General features: G+C 44.1%; 1 protein-coding gene across 1 annotated transcript in view; it reads right to left on the bottom strand.

Annotated features, from left to right (window-relative positions):
* GAREM (GRB2 associated, regulator of MAPK1) overlaps positions 1 to 13,240 on the bottom strand; it is a gene marked incomplete at its 5' end in the record, with an annotated part of 68,451 nt that extends 55,211 nt beyond the window's left edge. Inside the window, one exon of the mRNA XM_008937429.1 lies at positions 13,100 to 13,240. Coding sequence (XP_008935677.1) covers positions 13,100 to 13,240 — 141 coding nt within the window. The remainder of the gene's footprint in view (positions 1 to 13,099) is intronic.
* Between the last annotated feature and the right edge of the window lie 239 nt (positions 13,241 to 13,479).

Here is a 13,479-nt window from a genome sequence, read left to right as displayed (position 1 = left end):
TGCACATAACCATTGCTGCCAATAGCTTCCCATCTGAAAGGGCAACAAGAATTTTACTCACAGTAACTAAAGATGGAGTAAATAGTATCAGGTGAAGGGTCAGGTGCACTCTGCTGCTGCAGCCACCCCAGTAAAGTCCAGTACCTCCCATTCTTCTTGCAGGCAGTCCCACTGAAACAGGTTTGAAACATGTTTCTTTCTACAACAAACCCCCTAACCAGCCTCTTTCTTACAGTGACAAAGGATCCAACTAAACCACCATGTGGCAGTGCTCAAAGCCAAAGTCTGTACAAGCAGCTCTCTCTTCAGGAGAGGTCTGGGAGTCCCAGTGGATGCAGAGGGTGGCAAGCACTTTGCACCTTCAAAGCAATAACTGAGCAGCCAAGAGAAGTCACAGCAAGAAGGAAAAGTGGCTCTACTGCACATCAGATGAGGCAGAGCTTCAGGGGAGTCTGCAGTAGGATGATGGAGAGGAAGGTATTCTCTGTTTGCCACACTCCAATATGAGAACAAACATCCCTGTCAGATCCAACATCAAAAGTCATTGCCATAGCACAGCATATTCTTCACAGGCAAGGTGAAGTGTTGAAGGGCAGCCTGACCTTGCTACAAGTTAATCTGAAGTCATAAGGCTGGATGAGGAAATTGGGCATAAATAAATATGTTTTTACTTGCATGGCTCCTTACACAGCTACACCTTGGCAATGGATTGCTCTTAGACCAGTCCCACAGCTCTTACTAACAGCACAGACTGGTCATCAAATTTTACGCTCCCATACATAGTGGTGGCACCTGAAGTTTAAGAACAATGGGCCCATCAATCCTTCAGACCCACTACTGGCTATGAAATACAGTATTTTCCATCGAATATTTAATGAAATCAATTTTAACAGGATTTTATAGACCAGCTGCAATCACTGCAGCCTTTTAGTCTGCTGTGATTTTTATGATATTTATCATTAGAAAACCCCACTTGCTCCAGCAAGGTACATATGGTACCCAACCACCACTGAGAGGTAAAGAACTGGGTGCTTTCCAGCTTCCTAAAGTAGGTTCTGAAACATTTTCCTGTCATTTTGGCAACAAATTGTTGAAGAAGCTAACGTGAGGGTTTGTCTTGCTCTAACACTTATGCTATGATCTGTTCCTCCCCCCCACCCCGAAAGAAAACCCACCAAAAGGTTGCAGGATCTTTATTATTTCTTGTTTTCCTGGCAATAAGATGTTGCTCTAAGTCTGTGCCACACACAAACTGGATGAGCAGCCAACTGCTGAGTGGGAGGCTCATTAAAAAGGGCCATTTGCTTGCCATATGTCTCTTTCTTCTAGACAGACTAATTCTAGTCCTTGGAGTTTTAACCAGAAATGCAGAGGAGCAAAGCAACTTTTTGTTCAAACAGTACCAGAAATTTTCCTAAGCATCAGAATATTGAGAAGCACTGGGTGCTCAGAGTGAGTGCCCAGTCAGAAATGAGTGACTGATCCCAAAGCTGGCCTGGCAGAGCATCTCACCCTTGCCAGGCTGGCATCTCCCAACCTCCTGGAGGGGAGCCCCAGTGCCACCACCTCTTCCTGCTCCTGCCCTCCTCTGCCACCCAGGCTGCTCCTGCTATTGTCTCCTGCTTCCCTCTCCCACCACCTCCTCCCCCTCACTCCTCTCCCTCCCTAGCCCTGCTGCAGCATTTCCTCTGCTGGTTCCCATGCCCAGCAGGACGACTGCAGGAGCACAGGCTGACAAGATCAGCCAAGCTCATCAACCATAGAGGAGTCTGTGCACGGTGCTCCCATCCTAGGAAGGCAGCACGAGCACATCTGCTCTCAACCACCTACCTACAACAGCTCTGGCAGATTTTTGGTCCATTCTGTGTCTCTTTAGCAGTGTGGGTACAACCACACCAGTAGACAAACACAGGTGACCCACAGGCTTCCTAAAAAAAAAAAACCAGCCAAGCAACCAATAAACCCCAACCCCTTTGGATTTCAAGTGCACCTCTCAGCCTCTTTTTTAGAATTAGATAAAACAGTTTTTTCAGATAGGAATGTGTGTATTCTGGATCTTACTATAAATGTCAGTCTCGCTTCTATTTACACACTCTTTTAAGACACTTCCAGTCTAAAGTCAAACTCAGATAAAAAAAAAAACCAGCCAAGCAACCAATAAACCCCAACCCCTTTGGATTTCAAGTGCACCTCTCAGCCTCTTTTTTAGAATTAGATAAAACAGTTTTTTCAGATAGGAATGTGTGTATTCTGGATCTTACTATAAATGTCAGTCTCGCTTCTATTTACACACTCTTTTAAGACACTTCCAGTCTAAAGTCAAACTCAGATTCTGCATTCAGTTTAGTTACAAAGTCTGTCTAAATTCATGTGATTTTCTTTAGCAAGTGTCCTCCTGGAGGATCCAAAAGCACTTCACAGAAAAAAACAAAAAAAACCAACCCTGATAGCATGAACAGTTTTAAGTAATGACCATTTCCCTCACCCAATATCCCAACAAGGCTAAAGTGGATTTATTATCACACTGCCACCTTCATTCCTGATCAGAGCACTTCCCATCCCACGCAGCAGGATATGCTGCAGCCCTTCCCACATACTGACTGAGGGACACAACCCTCCCAGCAGCTGCTTTTGGGGTTCCAAGTCACACTCCTAAGAAACTCTGAACTCAGACCCGTGAATATTTAACACAGCACTACTTTGTGGGGTTTTTTTCTCTCTTTTTTTTTAGGGCAATGCCATTTGCATAGCAAATGTCTTCATTCCCCCTCCAACACTTTGAACCCTAGTAATTAAATTAGCAATGAGACAGTAGCTAAAGAACTGGATTGTTCAAGCCACTCTGTCCATCCATCTCACCAAGGTTTGACTTTTTCCACTGATCTTCACAGTAGTCCACTTCTCTACAAAGCATTTTTTTTTTGAGTTTGGAAAGGCAGAGGCCCACGCAGCCTTTTATTAATTAGAGACAGCTTTCTTGAATCAGTGCTCCCTGCTGAGCACTCTTTCTCCTCCACAGACACGAATCTCACACTTGCCTATGTTCAAAAGGTTATTATTGGTAAAAAAACCCAAACCCAGATTAGAAAAAAAACAGACAAAGCTATTCTTCTGGCCCAAGACAACAAATGCACTTCCTATCCTTTTGATGAAGACCTTCAGAAACCTTCAGAGGTGATGGTGCATCCTAATCATGTGACCCTCTTCCTTTTCTGTGCACGTGTGCAGCCCCCGTGACAAAAATGGGACCTTTTTACACGATGAACTGGTCCACACACACTAAAAGAGGGATTAGGTGAGCACCATGAAACAAGGGAACAGACACAGCCAGCTTGAAATATTTCAGCCATCCAAAAGCAGCCAGCCAGCCTGGGCTGGCTATTCCCAGTCTGCTCCAACACAGAACTCATGTGAGATGAACCAGAAAAGGTTGAATGGGTGACTAATATTTAAAGAACATGCTGTGAAGGTGACTCCCCTGAAAAACATCACCTTCTTAGCACTTAGTTTTAAAAGGTCTTTCATAATCTACATAAGCTATCAACCACCTAAGGCAATGGCAGCATTTGTCAGTGTTGTAGGTTTTGTAAGAGGTGGCTCACCAGAGAGCCAGGACACTCGTGGAAGTCCCCATACAGTCTACACATGGACACTATTTCTTTCTTTGTCCCTGCTCTACCTGCCTTTGGGATCAAACTGTGCACTCTGGTTCAGAAGAAGAGTTGAGTCTCACCTGCAGTAAAGGGAATGAGTAGAAGAAACAAGCTTCACATCTGTATATAAAGCTGTGATGGAAGGAAGCACAGGCTTCAGTTTCCTTCCAGTGCTGAGGTCCTGCAGCATGAGAAGTTAAATACACATTTCTCCTATGCAGTTTATAATGGTCACCTTTGCTATTAGTCTTAATAGCTCCCCCCCAGCCACTGAAACAAGTTAATCTCTGCCAACTGAGAACAGAAAATCTCTGCACAACAGCTCATGACAGATAAAAAAAAAAATAGACGGCAGTTTTTCCACCCCTGGAAGTCTCAGCACTCACAGAAGTGCCTTTCCCTGACACAGCAGAACCACTGTCTTGGATCACAGGCTAAATTAAACACACAAATTACATTCTCCATATAAACGGAGTTATACATGGCTTAAATAGCACAGGTTTATTTTCCTGTTGGCACCAACTGGTACAGTAGTTCAGCAGAAGCTCAAGACACTCATGATGTCAGCTGCTTTAACAGGCAGCACTGACGTGACCAGCTCTCCTCCCCAGACATGAAGTGGGTTGGTTTCCACGGGGAGGATGCTGACCAAAGAATCCCTACACCACACTTCCTATCAGTTGTTTTCAGCAGCAAACACTGGCTCCAGGGGGAATAAAAAAAAGTCTGTTTGGGCATCCCAAAATTCACCAGATGACATCATCCCGTGCGACAGATTTCTCTGCAGCTCCCTCCCCAAACACACACGTCCTACCAAAACCCCTGCTCTACATTCCTGCCAGCTGGGTTCTGTATTTACAGAAGGGGAAGACATTCACAGTTCTTGCCTTGCTTGTTTGCCTTGTTAGCTCAGTTGTCACAGTCCCCCTGCCAGCCCTGAGAAGCAAAAGGGACAGTCAGGCTACAAGAGTATTCTTAGACTAATAGGAAGCTCATGGCAATTCTTTCCTTCCCAAATTCCCACGCAGATTTAGACCATGTAACAAGTCAAGAGTACCAGCAAAAGGAAAACAAAGGGATGAACTTGAGACAGAGTGAAAGAAGGCTTAAGAGAGGGACAAATAAAGTTAGAAAATAAAAATGAAAATCTTCTAAGCATTAAGAACTGTACTTTTCTCCAAAGGTCTTTATCTGGTACTAGCATGCAGTGAGATCCAGGTAAGAGCCAGGGGGCAGCTGCACTGGTGACTGGTCTTTGCACAGACCCCACAGCAGTGACATGTCCTTGCTCTCTTCCACACCTGCTACTCTGCTCATGTGCAAACACAACTCTGCTGCATGGAGTTGAAGTGAGAGATTGACCAAAGGCACCACCATCATCCATGGGAACCATCAGCTACTGCTTGTCAGCTCAAGCAGATTTTACAAAATTTCAAGGTTTGCACAGAAAGGAAAGCATGCAGTCACTGTGGCCTTTTGCACAGACCCCACAGCAGTGACAAGTACTTGCTCTCTTCCACACCTGCTACTCTGCTCATGTGCAAACACAACTCTGCTGCATGGAGTTGGAGTTGAAGTGAGAGATTGACCAAAGGCACCACCATCATCCATGTGAACCATCAGCTACTGCTTGTCAGCTCAAGCAGATTTTACAAAATTTCAAGGTTTGCACAGAAAGGAAAGCATGTATTTTCTTTTTTTCTTTTTTTACTGATTAAACAGTGACTGTGGCCTTCACAACTGCCTTCTTCTCTTTATTCTCTTCTCTGATCAAAGGGCAACTTTGAGGCAGTGGGTGACATTAAATCTGTAAAGTCCCTGCTTTAGAAAAACAAGTGTGAAGTTCCAGACTTGCAGTTATGAACTACAGGCTAAGAGACCCTCTCTGAGCTTCTAGCTACCCTTAAAGTTTTCTAATTGTGTGGTTTTCTATATGCCTCGACATCTCCTTCAGGCTAGGAAAGGCTAAAGCAGCTTCAGTCTTAATTCACACCTTCTTCAGTGCCTAAAACCAGGCAGCTCATCCCTACCCCAGCTTTGCTAGCAGGAACTGATTGGGTAGGCTGGAGTGTTCATGTCTTTCCTCCTTTTTAAATCCCCAGGCTATACCTCCTGAAAGGAGAACAGCTTCCTTTTCAGAACTCAGGAACCACATCCCCAATTTCCTTCTAGCTAGTACTTAGGGCAGCCAGAAATGTGGGATCAGACCAGAACCTTGAGTGCAGCCCTAAATACACCTCAGTTCCCAGTGGGGATCAGCTTTTTCCTCTCAGCTTCAGTGGTTAAGGTAGGCAGCTTTTAAGACCCTTCTCCCATGCACTTAAGTCTTCCTGGCATCATGCAGACGAGCCCAGAGCTCCACAGCACCAGCCACGAGCTAAGGCAAAGTACTTCAAGCAATGCCAAGCAAATCCTCTGTGATTTAGCCCATCTCTCAGTCTCCTGGGAACCAGCTTCCTGGCTGGTACTCTACCCTTCCCCCAGTCTTTCAAAAAGTCATCCTCCTCAGTTAATTTATTTTGTACAAGCCTCTAGAGTTCTCTCCTAATTGATGCAACTCCAATCAGCTTCTTTGCCACCCACAGATCGGAGACAGGCAAACAAACCAAAAAACCCCACCTTACAGTGAGTGGTTCTAAGGTCACAGCTGAATTTCAGCAAGTTTGCAGACTTCGAGTAACAGCCAAGAACCGTGGCAGTCTGAGAGGAACACGTGATACTTCAAATCACCAGTTGTAGCAGCTGCAAGTTCTCCCTTCTCTCCTCCTACTCCCTTTCCCTTCTCACGAATAAAACACTCAATGTTGTGGCAAATCTCAGGATTTTTAAACAAGGGTAAGATTATACTCATGTTGAAGACAAAGTAGAGGAGAACAAGGCAGCTCTATCTAAAAAGCATACACCTCCTTCCACCTAGGACCTCACTGAGAAAGCACTAAAAAGTATCCCTGTCATCACAAGCTTTTGTTTCCTTTAGGGCACCAAGCAAATCCCATGGAACCAAATAAATTGTATAAAACAAAACTGGTGTCTACAAACTCTTATTCCAGGTTGGAAAGCAAGAGAGAAAATGAAGGTGTTTTCTTTCCGTGAACATCTGGGACATAACTGGACTCCTCCTCCATTACCTGGAACAATACTACCCTGTGAACTAACCCCACTCTTCTCCTCACATCAAAGAGCAGCAGCCTGTGGGAGCTGCAGACTCTGCATCAGTTTCAGACATCTCAGATGGGTCAGGCAGAACTGAGAGGTGGATGGGGTTTCACCTGAAGGCTGAACATGAACCTGGATACATCCACCCACCAATCTGAACAACCAAGGAAATTCTACACGTCCTGCAGGTGACTCCAGAAGTCTCTCCTAGACATAAAGTTGTAGATATACAAACAGAGAAGCAGTTTCACAGTCTGTTGATTTTAATTTATAGGGATGGTAACTTTAAGGAAACTAGACACTGGCTGACTCCACAGAGATGAAGTTGGGAGTGAAAGATTCTCAGCAGTGCAACCTGATGAAGAATTGCACAGCACTGTTTCATTAGCAGCTAAATTTGATCCATCTCTCCACACTGAAAAGGTATTTTCTGATCCATAGCTTGCATTCTGGGAAGCTGCTGGTGCACGATACTAGGAAGCAAGTACCACACACACTCTGAACAAACTCCTTGGGCTCAGGACAAACTGCTCAATCAAAAAAAATCAAGAAGCAGGAAAGTAAACAAACAAAAATCTAAGAAGATCTATGTATACATTCCTTAATGGTTATAAAACAGAATGCAAAGTAGAAGAGATTCTCCAGTACAGGTGATCAGACAGAAAGAGAATATTTCATTAAACTTAGGTGAAAAGCTGTTTCTTCACCAGCCTGGCTAATGGGGAGAGATGAAGGAACAAGAACACGGACACCCATAGATCCAAAAGGAATAAGGAATTTCTGCCAGCAACTTCACTGACTGCCTTTTGTTCCTGTGATTTGATATTGCACTGGAAATCAACAGAGAGGCACTTGCCAAACTTTCAACAGGCAGAGAAAAGTGGAATAACAAACAGAGAAGACCATGGGGAAACCTGACAGCAACTAAACTCACTGAAGGTAACTTTGTGGAAAAGAAAAATTAAGAATACAGGTATCTGCTTGTGTATGGATGAACAGTTCATCCATTATTTCAAGGTGACAAGTTTGAAAAACCCAGGAATATGAAGACAGTTTCCAGACTACAAAACCATGATTGTCCAGAAGAGGAAAAAAACCTTTAGTCTTTGGTGGGTAAAAAGGAGGTAGCAATTAAACTAAACACAAGTAGCTAAATATATTGTAAGGCATAATCTGACAGAGGAGCATGGATTGGTGCTGTAGGGGCACTGGGAAGAGCTTCAGTGTTTTGAGCTGAGGAGGCAGGCACTGCTCCCAAAAACAGTGTCCTCTCACCCTGCAACAGCCAGGCACTGCTCCACAACCAGGCTTTGAAGTGACTACCACAGACTTTCTTTTATTTGGTTATGGGGAGAAAAGTGTTGTAATTCTCAGGAAGCTTCCCCCAGTGAAGCATTCAGAGCTACAGAAGTCCTGCTTCTCTTTTGAAGGCATGAAGACTATACTCTGGTGGCAATGCTTTTATTAGCAGTACCTGTGAAGAAAACCTTCCCAATCCCCAACTCCTTTTCAGATCATACAACCTTTTCCAAGACAAACAAACCAAAACTTGGGTACAGGGGTGTTAAACCTGTAGGTTGGGCTTTTTTTCCCCCTTGATTTTCTTCTGAGGACATACCTTCATGAAGGGTTAGCAGCCCACATGGCAGCCTGCCTCTCTCAGCAGCACTGCATCCAGGTCCTGTTATTCTCAGCTGGACAGCACAAAAGCCCCAGGAGAGCTGTGGCAGTTGGGTGCCAGATTAAATTCAAAGCAAAACACCAATTAAAACACAAAAGTGTTTCATATCAGGGAGCACTGTAGCTGCTGCTTGGGGAGGACTCACCGAAATTCCCTACTCCAGAGCAGTGTTCCTCCCTATTTTGGATCTCACCCACCTCTTTGAACTCAAAAATTACCCCATCAGAGCTGTACTGCTCCTCTTACAGGAGGAACAGGTGTAGCTCTCCTTGACACCACCCACTGCAACCAAGGAGGCAAAGCCCCAGACAAAGGCTCTTTGTTCAGCACCACCTTCCTTGACCAGCAGACAGCAGTAAACTGCACTCGAGGGAGTGAAGAGTCTCACTCTTTAATGTAAGGCAAGGAAGCACCCCCCTGTCCCCAGGTATGCAGATACCACATAAAGCTGTCTGAGGACATCTGCCAGTCTCATGTGTGCTCTTTCCAGGGCCATGAAGAGCACTGAGATGTACAGCACACTTACAGAAGACCCAACACACTGTAAGCATCTAAGAGTGCTCAGAATCAGCAAAGTAAAAACCCAGACTCTGCCAGACCTTGGATTCATCAGGTTCCAGGTGGGTACTGAGCAGCAGCAGCTGCTGTCACCACCTCAAGACAACTAGGAGATGCCTAACACACCATACTTCAGCACTCAGTGTCCAAGGTCTGCTTACTCAGAGTGGGCAGCAGCAGGCCTGCTGGAACTGCAGCTTGTCTCAGAGGCAGGCGTGCCCTTGGACACCAGAAAAACCTCTGCAGCTGCACCTTGCAAAATCTGAGGGAGCTCTCCCACTCCACCACTGCAAAGGCAAGTTCACTCTTGAGAAGACCTGCAAAGAGCATCTTCCCCTGTGCTAGCAGGACATAATGAGGAACAGGCCCATCAGGCACTGCTCCATGATTAACAAATCAGACCAGTAGGAACAGGTTTCATTAGGACCTTCCTTGTACACCAGTTCTAGGACTGGAGAAGGGATGTCTGACTCATTCCCACCCAGCACCCCACCTGGGAAGGTTCACAGGACAAGGTTTTGTGTTTCCTCATTTAAAAGACATTAAGAAAGCTATCAGCACACTTAGGTAAGCAAGCAGCCAGGGCACCAGCCATGACTCTGTCTGAGTTACCACTTGCACACCTTCACTATGTGCTGGGGAGGTGTGAGTGCACAGAAGAGTATCTCCAACCCCAGGGATGTGGTACAGTGTGGCACACCCTGGAACAGGGTGGTACTTTCTAATGTTTCCATTAAAGCAGTTTCTTCCTTAGTTATCTCCCATGAGCTCAGAGATGGCAGCTGAGACACAAAATGGTTCTCCCTCCAAACCCTGGGCAAAACTGAGTAGAAGCTTAAGAAGAGGAAAAGGTAGGGGTTTGGATTTTAATTTTTTTGAAACACCATCACAGCCCTCAGTGCTGCTTTTCCCATACAGCAGGTTTTAAACAACCACATCCAAGCCCATCAAGTTTGAATCACTCATCTGCACGCAGAGGAACTGCCAGCACGTGGCACAAGCATCTACAACAGAATGAACCTGGGCCATTTAGAGACAGAGCAGAAGACCTCTGTGGCTTGAGCTGGTGAATCCTCAAAAACACTTTGGACAGTTCTGAGCAGCTATACAGCCCTGGAGGGTAACACAAGGAGGGCCACAGCATTCAACGCCCCAGACAGTACCTTCAATGTCCTTCAGTTATCACAGAGTATGTGTGATACATCAGCAGCAGCACCTCTGGGACACATCTCCCACACTGCTACCTCTGCAAAGGAATGAGAGGTGTGAAGTCCAGTTCTGCAAGATGTCAACATGCCCTATATCTTCCAACCTCAGATCACAAACCAGTATTTTCCAGAGGCTACATCAGAAGACATTTATCAAGGTAAAGATTACAGTGCTGCCTAAACCAAAATTGGCAGTAACATCTGACATCAGCTGGAGGGTACAGATGATACACACTAGCTTTTAGAGTGGAAATTTAGTTTTAAGGCTATCATACGACCAAGGACCAACATAAAACTAGGTCAGACAGAAAGCTGGTAAGATCTTCCTCTAAGTATCAAGTGTGAGCTGTGCACCCGAGGAAAGCAAAGGGCACCAAAGCTGTGTCCATCTGTTGTGATGGCTTACCCTGGAGTCTTGGGAAGTCTGCTCTCTCACACCAAGACAGGGCACTATCAGGAGAGTAATTCTGATCTGCTCTCCACTCTTTATCCACATGAAGATCTCTTTTGTTTTAGGAGCCAGAAACGCATTAGCCATTGGGTTTTAATTACATGAAAATTAACTCGATGCCACATTAACTTTAACTTTTACTCTAAAGAGAAGCAGACTGGAAAGAGTATTCAAGAGGGAATGGTTAGACTAACAGCTGTCATATATGACCCTTCCTCGACAGCAACAGCAAAACCAAACCGTGTCAGCTACCCCCTACAGAAACAACCAGGGGAGCAGTTTCCCAGCAGGAAAAGGACACTCAGCAGGACTGCAGAACTTGGGTTCTGCTGACATAAAATACAGCATTTTCCTTCTTTAATAAGGCTGTATTGTATTTAGGTGTAATACGTTTACCAAAACCTGATTTAGCAAGTAGCAAAATAAGATTTACTTTATGCTCGTATTTATATATGTGAGTGATGACTTTGTGGCAGTTAAACCCATAATCTCAGGAGAAGAACAATTTTCAACTTCCCTTCTTGCTCAACTGTTGCAACCAAAATCATGCTGTAATTTGCTACATTAAAATTCTGCTAGGGGTTAAAAAAAAGAGAATTTATTCCATTAAGGCAGAAACAAACCTAGAAAGTAATCTTACTGAACTCATGTTCCATCTCTAAGGGTCATTCTAGTAGGCAGTACATCTTATTTGATGGAAGTTTAAAGTGAAAGCATGCAAAAGTCAGTCCTATGATCCAAAATTTAGACAGCAACACAGTTTACAATTGTGCCTACAAGGGCATAAAATCCCTCCTTTAAACCCAAAATCTACAGCTGAGCCCCATGTAAACATTCTGCCACCAAGCTAGTTGTGCTCATTGACAGAGGGTTCAGGGCAGGGAACTTTCTGAGGATGGTTTGACAGCAAAACATTCTGCCAACTAAAGACACTCCACTCCTGCACAAACACAAGCCAGGAAGAAAAGCACATTGATACTTCTGCAGTATCCTAGGGGACAGATTTTGATTTTGCTGGTATCTGTGTAAATTTAAGCTACAAACAAATGGAAGTATGAACAGTTGCAGGAAACTCTGCTTGTTCATTTCTTTAAAAATTAAGAACCAAGCTTGAGTAAACCCCTGAAGACCCAATTCTCTGTCATGCCAATAACCATTTTATTTTCTGTTCTCCTCCTTCCAGGAATCCCAGTGAGGATTTTAAAGCATGGTATTCAGTTTGAAGGAAGTGAAGTGTTTATCTGGCCACAGCACTGAAGCTTATGCAGCCAGGAGGTGTATTAATTAAAAATAAATAAATAAAAATCTATGTTACCGAGCACAAGCAGTAGAAATTTTATACTAAAAGTTAAATTCAGGGGTTTTAAAGCCACATATATCATGACACTATAAGGCCACCAGACAAAAGCTTTTAAACACATCTTAAAAAGCACAAGCTTCCATAAGCAAACTCCAAGGAGAAACAGTATTCAAGAAGACAACTGATGCAAGTTTCATCACTAAGTTAAAGGTGCCTCACTGCAGCTGCAGCACTGGTGTGGCTCCAATAAAACATCTCACTCAGCCCTTGAACAACTCAGCACACCCTCACCACACCAACATTTTAAAGAGCACTGTAAGAGCTGAGTAGCTTGACAATGAGTTCTACAGAAGACCAAGTAAAACACTAAGCTCATGTGTTTGCTTCAGCTCACACTTCCCAGCTTTTTAGATTTTTCTACCCACTGCAGTAAGATAAGCACTTCCCACTCACATAGCACTGTCCTGTTCAGCTTGTGAATAAGGACATTAAGTGGTAGGAAACAGTATTAAAAATCATTTCCTAGGAAAGTAAAAACAATTTGAAATCTTCAAATAAATATGGATTAGTCGCATCCTATCTGCTTGGAACAACAGTATTACTGCATCATCCTAAAAGGCAGAGAGTGACAAGGAACTACTGAGGAGCATCAGTGTAAAACTGCAGTATTATTACAAAGGGTCCTTGGCTTTTAACATGAAAATATTAAAAACTCCCCTGCAGCTTGAGCATGCAATGAAGTGTAAAACCCACTCTCTCTCTGACCGAACATTTCAAGGCATTTTCCAGCTTTCACACTTCTGTCACCACATTCACAGATGAGAGGCACTGGCAATTCATTATACTCCAAGTGAAACCCATCCTTCTGTGTAGCTGTGTGTCCTGTCAATGTGCTGCCCAATGAAACACATCTATTTAGCAGCTCTGGGAGCAAGTCAGCATCTCCTGTGCTCTGTAACATGATTAAAAAGTCAAAGACACCAGCATCAGAGGCTCAGCCTCGCCCTGCCAGATAAAGCCATCGGTGTGAGTGGCAGGCAATTCATTTTCTTGGGCAGCTTTTTGACTCTCTCAGGTGAACAAGAGCTTTACCTGCATAGTGGACAGGGATTTCTATCTTTGGCCCTATGACGTAGTGCCCCTCTTCCAGGCTGTGAGCTGTGATGGTTGTCCACTGCCGACAGGAATGGATGAGAAGATAGTCGCTCTCTCGAAGGCCTTCCACAGTTTCTCCTGCAAAAAAAAACAGATGGAGGTTAAAAAAAGAGAAATAAAATCACACTTACTGCATGAAGAGTTAGGGAAACTTTGCAAGTATTTTATTCTTATTACTGTTTATTTTTTTCTGACTTTTTGATATTTAAAAATCCAATTCAGTAAATTTCAGTTCTACGCAGCATTCATTTTTGCAACACAAGCACTTTACCTTACAGAAAACAAATCTACAGCACCACAGAGATGCAATCCAGATT

This window comes from Merops nubicus, unplaced genomic scaffold (genome assembly GCF_000691845.1).
Source record: "Merops nubicus isolate BGI_N331 unplaced genomic scaffold, ASM69184v1 scaffold9993, whole genome shotgun sequence".
NCBI lineage: Eukaryota > Metazoa > Chordata > Aves > Coraciiformes > Meropidae > Merops > Merops nubicus.
The sequence above is the reverse complement of the archived record's forward strand: the minus strand, read 5'-3'. Positions and strand labels throughout refer to the sequence as shown.